Source organism: Dermochelys coriacea, chromosome 5, assembly GCF_009764565.3.
Source record: "Dermochelys coriacea isolate rDerCor1 chromosome 5, rDerCor1.pri.v4, whole genome shotgun sequence".
In the NCBI taxonomy this organism is placed as follows: Eukaryota; Metazoa; Chordata; order Testudines; family Dermochelyidae; genus Dermochelys; species Dermochelys coriacea.
Window position 1 is genome coordinate 106,628,791 of NC_050072.1, and position 12,530 is coordinate 106,641,320.

The 12,530-nt window shown below is 40.7% G+C and overlaps 1 protein-coding gene across 50 annotated transcripts in view; it reads right to left on the reverse strand.

The window, feature by feature from the left end:
* PTPRD (protein tyrosine phosphatase receptor type D) overlaps positions 1-12,530 on the reverse strand; it is a 1,712,576-nt gene that overhangs the window by 194,991 nt on the left and 1,505,055 nt on the right. For all 50 annotated transcript variants that reach the window (XM_043515489.1, XM_043515496.1, XM_043515490.1 and 47 more), the window contains 2 exons: positions 11,685-11,954; positions 7,255-7,836 (listed from right to left, as the gene is read on the reverse strand). In XM_043515489.1, the coding sequence (XP_043371424.1) occupies positions 7,255-7,836; positions 11,685-11,954 (852 nt within the window). The remainder of the gene's footprint in view (positions 1-7,254; positions 7,837-11,684; positions 11,955-12,530) is intronic.

The window sequence follows — 12,530 nt, forward strand, 5'->3', positions numbered from 1 at the left end:
TGACCATGAGTTGGTTGAGTTCAGGATCCTGACGCAGGGAAGAAAGGTAAGCAGCAGGATACGGACCCTGGACTTCAGGAAAGCAGACTTTGACTCCCTCAGGGAACAGATGGCCAGGATCCCCTGGGGGACTAACATGAAAGGGAAGGGAGTCCAGGAGAGCTGGCTGTATTTCAAGGAATCCCTGTTGAGGTTACAGGGACAAACCATCCCGATGAGTCGAAAGAATAGTAAATATGGCAGGCGACCAGCTTGGCTTAATGGTGAAATCCTAGCGGATCTTAAACATAAAAAAGAAGCTTACAAGAAGTGGAAGGTTGGACATATGACCAGGGAAGAGTATAAAATATTGCTCGGGCATGTAGGAAAGATATCAGGAGGGCCAAATCGCACCTGGAGCTGCAGCTAGCAAGAGATGTCAAGAGTAACAAGAAGGGTTTCTTCAGGTATGTTGGCAACAAGAAGAAAGCCAAGGAAGTGTGGGCCCCTTACTGAATGAGGGAGGCAAGCTAGTGACAGAGGATGTGGAAAAAGCTAATGTACTCAATGCTTTTTTTGCCTCTGTTTTCACTAACAAGGTCAGCTCCCAGACTGCTGTGCTGGGCAACACAAAATGGGGAAGAGATGGCCAGCCCTCTGTAGAGATAGAGGTGGTTAGGGACTATTTAGAAAAGCTGGACGTGCACAAGTCCATGGGGCCGGACGAATTGCATCCGAGAGTGCTGAAGGAATTGGCGGCTGTGATTGCAGAGCCCTTGGCCATTATCTTTGAAAACTCGTGGCGAACGGGGGAAGTCCCGGATGACTGGAAAAGGCTAATGTAGTGCCCATCTTTAAAAAAGGGAAGAAGGAGGATCCTGGGAACTACAGGCCAGTCAGCCTCACCTCAGTCCCTGGAAAAATCATGGAGCAGGTCCTCAAAGAATCAATCCTGAAGCACTTAGAGGAGAGGAAAGTGATCAGGAACAGTCAGCATGGATTCACCAAGGGAAGGTCATGCCTGACTAATCTAATCGCCTTTTATGATGAGATTACTGGTTCTGTGGATGAAGGGAAGCAGTGGATGTATTGTTTCTTGACTTTAGCAAAGCTTTTGACACGGTCTCCCACAGCATTCTTGTCAGCAAGTTAAGGAAGTATGGCTGGATGAATGCACTATAAGGTGGGTAGAAAGCTGGCTAGATTGTCGGGCTCAACGGGTAGTGATCAATGGCTCCATGTCTAGTTGGCAGCCGGTGTCAAGTGGAGTGCCCCAGGGGTCGGTCCTGGGGCCCGTTTTGTTCAATATCTTCATAAATGATCTGGAGGATGGTGTGGATTGCACTCTCAGCAAATTTGCGGATGATACTAAACTGGGAGGAGTGGTAGATACGCTGGAGGGGAGGGATAGGATACAGAAGGACCTAGACAAATTGGAGGATTGGGCCAAAAGAAATCTAATGAGGTTCAATAAGGATAAGTGCAGGGTCCTGCACTTAGGATGGAAGAATCCAATGCACCGCTACAGACTAGGGACCGAATGGCTCGCAGCAGTTCTGCGGAAAAGGACCTAGGGGTGACAGTGGACGAGAAGCTGGATATGAGTCAGCAGTGTGCCCTTGTTGCCAAGAAGGCCAATGGCATTTTGGGATGTATAAGTAGGGGCATAGCGAGCAGATCGAGGGACGTGATCGTTCCCCTCTATTCGACACTGGTGAGGCCTCATCTGGAGTACTGTGTCCAGTTTTGGGCCCCACACTACAGGAAGGATGTGGATAAATTGGAAAGAGTACAACGAAGGGCAACGAAAATGATTAGAGGTCTAGAGCACATGACTTATGAGGAGAGGCTGAGGGAGCTGGGATTGTTTAGTCTGCAGAAGAGAAGAATGAGGGGGGATTTGATAGCTGCTTTCAACTACCTGAAAGGGGGTTTCAAAGAGGATGGCTCTAGACTGTTCTCAATGGTAGCAGATGACAGAACGAGGAGTAATGGTCTCAAGTTGCAATGGGGGAGGTTTAGATTGGATATTAGGAAAAACTTTTTCACTAAGAGGGTGGTGAAACACTGGAATGCGTTACCTAGGGAGGTGGTAGAATCTCCTTCCTTAGAGGTTTTTAAGGTCAGGCTTGACAAAGCCCTGGCTGGGATGATTTAACTGGGACTTGGTCCTGCTTTGAGCAGGGGGTTGGACTAGATGACCTTCTGGGGTCCCTTCCAACCCTGATATTCTATGATTCTATGATTCTATGATTCTTTTCCCTGTTTCAAGCCTTGTGGAGATCCAGCTGAATAGCCATGACATAGACAGGCTTCCCTGAGCTTCCAGACAGGATGCTGCAGGACTATAACTTTCTCTCTTTTGGCATTTCCGGGGCATTTAGCACTGTTTTCTACTTCCTCCATGTCTGACACTCCAGGGAATTATAGGGCCTTAAGTGAGCAAAATGCATTAGTTTTTTACTTCATTTTCATCTACAGACTTTTTTAACATGGGGCCATGCACAGAGGAAGGAGGGAAGTGATGATGCCAAAATGATTGATTGAACTGGAGTCAAATTACTGCTGATGGTTAGGCAAGAAACTAATTTTAACAGGACACTTTATTATTATTACATTTTTGCATGTGTTTGATGTTCATGAAGGGTGTCAGACTGTTTGATGTTCATGAAAGGTGTCAGAATCTTCTACTAAGCTACAGTGTAGAATTGCAAGAATAATTTGTTTAAAAATTGCATGTTTTTCTCTGCATTTCAACCCTTCTATTAGAAACTGAACCTCCCTTCCCCAAAAAATCCAACTCATTAGCTTTACAATAAGGTTTTGTTCAATGTGTAATATAATATTTTCCCTTTTACATTTATTTAAAAGACAGTCAGATATCTGATCTTTCCTTTTTCCTTTTCATGCATTCAAATGCTTTTTTAACTATAGTGTTCCGTGGAGACTGTACATACACTTTAACGTTCATGTTACGTAACATCCTTAGTTTAGCGTTAACAATGTGTTTTATATAGTATTTTTTTTTAAATGTAGGAGTTTCCCAAAGTTATCTATGCTTCCTGGAATTCTCTGTCCTGTGGAGTGTCTGGTTCTCCCTGAAATGCTCCCAGTCCCTACATAGTGGTTCTTCCTGGTATGGGAAGCTAATAAAAGCAAGATCCTTTGCTCCTCCTCAGTGACTTTCCCCTCTCTGCAGAGTTTAGGAATACCCCTGTCCCTGAGACCCAGCCGGAAGATTGTTTTTATGAGGTGTGCAAGATGAAGGATGCACCTGGAGTCTGCTCTGGCATGTTGGTTTAAGAAAATTAAAAAAGTGAGGATTGTGTTTCAGGGAAAATGTAACTAGCAAGTTCTGTAGTGAATTAGCTGGGAATGGGGACCAGGAACCAGAGACATAGTTTACAAGCAGGGCAACATAAATTAGGAGGAACATCACAATTCAGTATATATGAATTTGTCCATGCTGAAGTCCAGCATTTGCAGGAGTCGCATCATTTAGAGAATATACATGGCTTGATCCTCCAGTCATTGACGTCAGGGGCAAAGCTCCCATTGATGTTAATGATGCAGGATCAGGGTCTTTCTGCACAAACCTACTGATATCCAGTTTTCCTTGTTCAAAAGGGTCTGCTCTAACATTTTCTATGTTGGCTTTTAATAGCTACATTTTTTAGTATGTTGGCTATCATGGTTATCCATTATCCATTTGTTTCGATGGCATAAAAATCATAATAGTGATGAAGTATTATAATTATTTTTTGTTTTCATTTTTTTAAATTAACCTCTGTGTGTTAAACACACAAGTGTTAAAAATAAGGCAATTGTAAGCTACAGGGATATAAAAGCATGTTAGAGACCAGTCCTTATTCTTCAAAAGGGAATTATTTTAAAATTCCTTCAAAATCTTAAATTGTCCCAAGTGTTTATTTGTAATGTTCCACAAATATACAACTGCGCTCTAACAGCAGGTATGTTAAATTTTATTATGGCAAATATTTGCTTTAATCAATGACAAACAGACTGAAACCCCAACTTTGAAAACTAAATGCAACCCTTAACTATGGAGCTGCTGCTGACAACTTCATAAGGTAAGATCAAGAGGCTTTTCCAAGATTTATGGTGAAAGAACAGAACAACTGTAAATCATAAGAAATCAGGATGTCATCTGCCTGGATTTACTGTAGTTAAAGAAATGCAAGGAAAACAACACCAGAGAACCCAGATTTAAGCTACTCTTTTAAACAATTTGCTGCTTATTATACAACAAAGACAACACTTTCAACTGCTCACAGTTTAGAACAAAATAGTTATCCTCAGACAAAAAAGAACGAAATGTAGACTGCCATTCCATCCTAGGAGTCAAAATCCCCTTTTCTGGACAAGTCACTCCTTAAAATATATATTTGAGCCACTGCTTCGAATGGTAAGTGACTTTCTAAGACATGCTAGACCCTCAGCTAGAGAGCTACAATATTTCACCCTGAACCCACTCATGTGAAACTGAACCGCAGCCACAATAAAAGCAACTTGGGAGAGGTGTACTACATGCCATGGAAAAATCATCTTTTTGATGAAGAAAGAAACAAGAAAGAAAAAACAAATATTTGTGGCCAAATCTTAATTCAATTGTTTCATTCTGGATTAGTTAGATATTAAGCCATGTCTACATGAGCTGCAGTTGTGGCTCTTGGGAATTGTAGTTTGCATGCCTTATGCCATGCCATTATCCCCAGTGAGCTAGGATCCCTGGTTGGACTTTTACATGAGGTCCATAATCTCCCCTCTTGCTGAACCACCGAGATGCACCATAAGAGTCCCATAGTCATGGGGCGCCATGTATATTTTTATATATATAAACCACACACACACACACACCACACACGAAAGAGAGAGAGGGATTCAAGCCACAAAATCTAGATTTGAATACTCCAAATTTTACAGGAGGGAGGATATGTATTTGAAGTTTTCATTAATTTCATTACAAAGATGGACCATTCACAAATTTGGATCTAGATCGAGGTTCAGATTTAAAGCTTTCCTAAAGTTTGGCGCTGCTCTAAGCTGGAGTGCACTGGCATTGGAACAATTTGTATAGTGGGGGTGCTGAAAGCCATTGAACAAAATTGTAAACCCTGTGTATGATGGAAAATATTTCAAGTTGGGGGGGTGCTGCCATACCCCCAGCATCCCTACTTCCAGCACCCCTGCTGGAGTGCTGTATCAGGTCCAGCTTCCCTATCCCTATCCTGTTGATTGAAAATGTTCATATGCTTCCATGCATTTTCCGTCAGGCTCGTGCTTTAAAAAGCCTCTCCTTTCTCAAAACTGTTGTTTTTATGAGACACTGTAAAAATATTAAGCCATGCATGTAAAAATAAAATGTCAGGTCAGTCAGTTCCCAAAGTGAAAAGACTGGCATTGAGAATCACTCCAATAGCATCATCATTATCATGACTTCATGTTACAGCAGCAAGAAGAAACAGCACAGGAAGGCATGTTAAGTGATCCAGTTTTAATAGCACAAGGATGCCAGAAATGTTTAATTACATGGAGAAGTCCTCAGGTGACTATGCTCAGTAACATAACTTGGGTCAGTCTTACTGGACCACATCAGGAAATAGTTGCTCTGTAGGAGTTAATGACAAACTCCGACTGACCTCAAACAGATCAGGACCAGGCCCTTCCTAAACAAAATGGTTGAACGGATTGTTGTGTCTCCATCTAATACAATCTATCACTAAGAGCTAGAAAGGGGATAGCAATATGGCAATCTAAAGACTGACCTCTGAAAAATGTCACAAATATGTCAAAAGCCAGAATTAGTATTCACTGTCTAAATATACATACAAATATCAATCACATTGCCATTAGGTATATTAGAAAAGCTAATGAATAAACTTCTAATTTTAAATAATTTTAAAAACTGTACACACATTTTCCCATTATTACACAGTACTTGTAGAAATTCCAAGACAACTAATCAAATTCTGTTCTCCATTTTCGCACATGTAACTCCACAGAACTCATTGGATTTGCATGCAGGTAAACAATGGCAGAGTTTGATCCAATGCCTTGAGTTATATTTTGGAGACAGGTTTTTCAAAAGTTGAGGGACCTTGAAGTCTACTACAAGAAACTTTGCTAGTGCTAAAAAACTGACTTACAAGTAGCATTCTATATTTCTAGATGATCACTGAACTATGGCAATATTTCACACATGTTGTTCTAGAACAAAAAGAACGAGGAGTACTTGTGGAACCTTAGAAACTAACCAATGTATTTGAACATAAGTAAATCAATAAATAAAGCTTATGCTCTTTGTTCTCTTGTTCTTTTTGCTGATACAGACTAACCACTCTGAAACCTGTTCTAGAATAGTAAATAATAGAGAGTTTTTATTCCTTAGAGCTACAATAAAATAATTTCTGAAGTTTAGCACAACCAGAATTTCTGGATTTTGATTTCATAAACATTCTTTGCATTCACTGAGCTTGCTAGTGATGTGATAATAAAATTAACTCATAGACATAAAGGTCCTGTACACAAACAAAACCTACCTGCAAACATAAAACAAAGAAATAGTGACCTTGTTTTACCTAGAGCTATGGTGCTTTCTGTTGCTGAGTGGGGGAAGGGAAGTTTATAAATCAGAAGTGCATGGATGTGCTTCTGTGTGCATGTACACTATTTTAATATGATTTTAAACATTTTCAAAATACACTGATATATGTATATGTATGTGCATGTATGTGTAGTATATACGTATTTTACATTTCCAAATCAATGTTAACAAAAATGATCTAACATATGATGCCCCATATACAATCTAAATTAAAATCAACTCCATAAAATATTCAAGGACAAGACCAGTAAAAATGCCAGCTAATAACTGCTGGACAAACATAGTGTGGTACTTAGCATCAGAAGTACTGTTGCAGCCAAGCAGTGGCCACAACATTTAGCTTTCTCCACAGTCTCACTGAGAATACTGTTGCTTTGGTAGAATGTTTGACATTTATACATTGCTGAAAAAGGGAATGGAAGATTTGACAATAAAGACGATAATTTCCTCCATTTTAATGACTGCAAGGGCTGTGGAATGGCAGAAAGATGGTTTGTGAATGATGCCTTTTAATGGGCAACATTTTGGAAGATAAAAAGAAAACTTTGGACATCTCTTGGAAATATTTATTTACCAACATTCACTCACTCAAATACTCTCTGCACAATTTCTACATGTATGTAATTTATTCCACCTTATTGCAGTCTTACCTCCTGTCTGAGTGATGACTTGAATGTCAGCAGAGAGGGGTCCATCCCCAACAGAAGTAAAAGCAAGAACCTTCACAGAATATGTTTTCTGTGGTACTAAATTTCCAATAGTGGTGATATGGCTGTCAGCCACATTGTGTTTCATCCAGCTGTTGACGTGTTGGGTGGGGTCCATGGTATAATAAACTCTGTATCCTTGAATTTGGCCATTTGGTTCCTCAGGTTCTTCCCATTGTACTAAAATTGTAGTTGAGCTCAACATACGAGCCTGTACACTGCGAGGTGCACTAGATGGTGCTTGTTCTGAGGTCCTTGTTGACACTGGCTCACTGGGTGGGCCCCGTCCAATATTATTTACAGCAACTACCCTGAATTCATATTCTGAATATGGGCTTAGACCTGCAACACTGTAGCGCGTTGTAGCTACCCCATCAATTTCTTTATACAGTTCCTCAGAGTTTTTAGGTTTATGTTGGATTATGTAGTAAGAGACTGGCTCAGGGTTCCCAGAATCCCAAGTCAACGTTATGCTTGTTGCTGTGCTTTCCGTCACCACAGGAGTTCCTGGAGGTTTGGGTAAGGCTAAAAATAATACCATAAAATTAAGTTAATAAACAGTATATACCAATCATTCTTTACTCTAAATGTGTGATATGAAATCAAACAAAGCAAATCATGACATGAAGTGGGTTGAAATGTAGTTGATTTGGGCAGAAGCTACATCCCCTATTTAGAATTCAACTCTTTCATAGGAAATCCAATTGTTTAGTACTGTTATTTATTCCAGAAACTTAACAGAGAACACAGAAATATCTCATATGCCACATTAAAAAAGGTCTTCTGATACTTGGCACAATAATGATTTTTACCATAGATCCACTAAGTATCTGCATAAGAACACAAGCCGTGCAGAGAGAGAGCGTGCACTGTTAAGGCTTAATTTTCATAGGTGTTGGATACCTTCAGTTTCTAATGAACTCAACATGAGTTGCAGACAATCAATAGATCTGAAAATCAGCCATCAAGTTTTTAACCATTGCTGCTTTTGAAAAGTATACGGCCCTTGATTTAGCTAGAATGAAGGTAGCAAAACACAGTAATGAAATGAGAGGTTTGCTTATCTACTAATATTATTGCTGCTTGAATCGGTAGTTTATAATTTTAGTAATGCAAGAGTAGGCCAGATAGATGGACTAAATTCAAAGAACATTGCAAATAAGGACACATTTTGAAGTGCAACTATACTATAAGTGCTGATCCTGTAAGGAACTGAACTGATCTCTGCCTGCAGTCAGTATGAGATCAGAGGAATCAACACCTCATGGGGCATGTTCAGTACTTTGGTACTGGATCTTATGTACTGTGTAGTGAGTTTAGGCACATCTTTGAACTGCACCACCCCAGGAGACCTTCCAGTCACAATTCTTGCTTCCTCCTTGCTCCGGATGGAACGTCAACATCAGCTAACTATTACACACTTGCTTCAGTTGCTCCGGATGGAACGTCAACATCAGCTAACTATTACACACTTGCTTCAGTTGCATTGGCCAGTGAGTGGGGAGCAGAGCTAAGATTCTCCCCCTACCTCACTCTGTTTTGTTTATGTATCCTGAAGAGGGAGTAAGTAGGTATACAGCACTTATTTATTGCTGTATGCCTGGATTCAAGGTCCAGGCAGACTATTCAGGGTTTTAAGGGGGTTGTTCTCATTTGCTTTTACTTTCTTGCACAGGCACGTACTCCAAGTCAAAAGTCGAGCCCTAAATAATTTTCTGTGGCTATTCTTAAAGCCTATTTTCCCTCCAAATTACTGCTTACTACCACAGCTTTCCAGAATCTAAGAAGTCTGTTAAACAATTATCTGCAAAGACAATTATAGAACCAGTTTCACTTAGGTGCATAGTGAAGCACAAATGTATTGTAAATTGTGGAAAAGTGGGCAGCATTAATTGTATGCATCTCTGTTACCTGTATTGCTTGTGCAATGTCTACCCATGGTGAAAACACATCAGCCTACAAAAGCTCCCGCCCAAACCCTATGCTTCTGTTCCTTACTTTTTGTCGCATTCACATTGCAGTTTTGTTCATACAAAAAAAGAGAAGTTGTTATTGCTAAGGAAAATCCGCTATTTGTTTGTTTTCGGGCTTCCTTTTCTCTTTCAACAAATGAGATTATGCATTGAGTAGGAGAATGCAGAGGGAGCTTTCACTGCCCAGAAGTTAGCCATAGTCTAGTTCTACATTTTCTTTTGGACTGCCCAATGAAATGTTAGCATTAGCTAGGGGGTAGCTCTATCAGCAGGCACTGGGGCAGGACACAATACTTGGCATTAAGAAGCAATAGAGTTGGCCCTGCTCTTAGAACCAGTCCTAAATCATTCTGCTCTGCACATATCTCAGGGCATCACCACTTGGGCATTTGAGTTGGCATAATCCCTGTGTGACATGGACATAGGGTTACCATACGTCCAGGTTTTCTTGGACATGACTTTTTTTTTGGTAGTCCACTCTCTATCTGGGTGGATTTTTGAAATAAGAGTCAAAGTCTGAGGTTATTGCAGAGCAAACATTACAGCTCCGAATGAACCCCAATCAGTCTGCTTCCCAACTGGTCCCTCCCTGTATCCCCAGCTGATTGGTCCATTCCCCTGCAGCCCTGGTTCCCAGGTCTTTGAGGGAGCCCTGCAGGGAGATACTGACTGACAGCTACTGCTGTGTCCTGGACTTGCAACAGCCACCCTGCCACTGTGACAGAGAATGACACTGCCCCCCACCTCCACTGAATACTCCTGCCACAGGTATGCCCTCCAGCACCCTCCAGTTACCCTTCCGAATACAGATACACCTCTCCAGGACCCCCACTCTACTCCCCTCCAACACCTCTTCTCCTCCAGCATCATCATTTTAGGAACCTGAAATATGGTAATCCTACAAGGAACCCCTTGGCAAAGGGTCCCCTGTTCTTTGCAAAAAACTCTCACTTCAGACCAGACAAACTCACACACCAAACACGTCTTAAAGACATTTGGCCATAAAGAGTAACATACAAGGTATCTACAGAGAGCTTGTAACTTGTCAAGATTCTTGATCATTGTGAGATGTACAGACAGGTAATATTTAAGGAATAATATATTAATATTGAAAATATGCTTTATGGACTTGGAGTAGAAATTAGTCACCAGGAGATAATGTATCTTGGTGATGGCCCATGTGGGCAAGGGGGAGTTGTCACCCTGCCCCATTTGGCTGGTGATATAATGCAAAGCTCAATTGTTTAGCCATGTGCAATAGTGAGATTTTGAATGGTAAACCTTCAGAGGCAACTATCAATACCACTTGAAGATGAAAAATGAGCTTTACACAAGGGGTTTGCCCTGTCTGTGATATAGAAACAAAAGACTGTTTGCAGTATAATGCAGAGGAGGGAGAAGCACTATCCATTCACTGACAAAACCACCTGTGGATGGGAAGTGCTTTCATGAACACATGGATCTTGATTCTTGAGAAACCATCCAGTTGTGCAACAGACTGAACTTTGCAGGGTGCGGGGGAAATCTACTTTATTAGATCAGAAAAGATAACTATTGATAAGTATAGGCCCAGGTTTACAATTTATGATTAGTTTTGTATTGTAAATATTTACTTGCATCACCCTCTCTTGTTTCTAAATGAAATTTTATTCTTTCTTAAATAAATCTGCTTTTGTTTTATTGTAAGTGCTCATAGCAGCAGTGGTTTAAGGTAAAACTGGGATACATGGCATCATTGGGTGCAGAAGGTTTTCTGTGAGTAGTCAGTGTCAGGGCTGGATGTCACAGGAGAATGAATCAAAGGGACTCAGAAGAGAAGAGTGTGAGGGGGGATTTGATAGCAGCCTTCAACTACCTGAAGGGGGGTTCCAAAGGATGGAGCTAGGCTGTTCTCAGTGGTGGCAGATGACAGAACAAGAAGCAATGGTCTCAAGTTGCAGTGTGGTAGGTCTAGGTTGGATATTAGGAAACACTATTTTATTAGGAGGGTGGTGAAGCACTGGAATGGATTACCTAGGGGGGTGGTGGAATCTCCATCCTTAGAAGTTTTTAAGGCCCGGCTTGACAAACCCCTGGCTGGAATGATTTAGTTGGTGTTGGTCCTGCTTTGAGCAGGGGATTAGACTAGATGACTTCCTGAGGTCTCTTCCAACCTTAATATTCTATTATTTTAAGAAAGACTTCCTCTCACTGGACACAGTAGGTAACAAGGTGACTTACAGTCCTGGGTGCCGAGTTATACCCTACGCTATACAATTCCGCTACTTGGAGCCAGAATTTGGCCTAAAGCTAATACAGATCAGCTTCTTCTTTAAGGAAGTGATCAATTTTTAACAACTGTGTCAGAAAAACAAAGAACAAGTCATGTCTACATATACACAGATTATATATATAAAGTACCTTTGACAGTTATCTGTGCTATTGCTTCTATAACACCAAGGGTGGACATAGCAACACAAGTGTAGTTTGCAGACTGCCTGACATCATTAAGCTCAAGGACATTCCTCCCTATTGGCATATCATCTTCGGGCGTCAGATCTTCAGCCCCCAGCATCCATTTCACATATGGCATTGGTGACCCCACGGCAACACAGGTGATGTTAACACTCCCTCCTGGCATGATCTCATGATTGGTAGGTGGGATAGAGAACCTTGGTGGGACCCGGCGAACTGGAACAAAACACAAAAAAAGTAATAACATATACAAAAAGGGAAAATGAGTTTTGCATATTGACTACATGAACTGTACAGACACAATTTAACATTTTAAACGTTATTCCAATTTGCCAAAAAATAAAATATACAGACTACACAAGTATATTGTCTGCACACAAAGTAAATTATACTATATTTACTTGTTGATATCGTTAGACACATTCATACAAAAGTTGATTCAGACCTACTGGGGCCCACAATTGACTAACTATATACTAACAATACACAAACACCATGCAAAAGTTACACACACACACACACACACACACACACACATATATATATGCATGAAGTTTGTATGCATATATATATATTATATATATATTATATATATATTATATATATATAATATGCACAGAAGAAAACTGGAGGGTTAACAGCATGCTTGAGTTGAGTACCAAAACCAACTTCAATGCTGCGTACTTCCAGTTGATGTGAATAAATGTGCCGGACCACATTGTCACATCACAGCCCTGAAACACATCACCTACAGTACACTGAAAGTGCAATTTGATTTGCTTTCAGACTCAA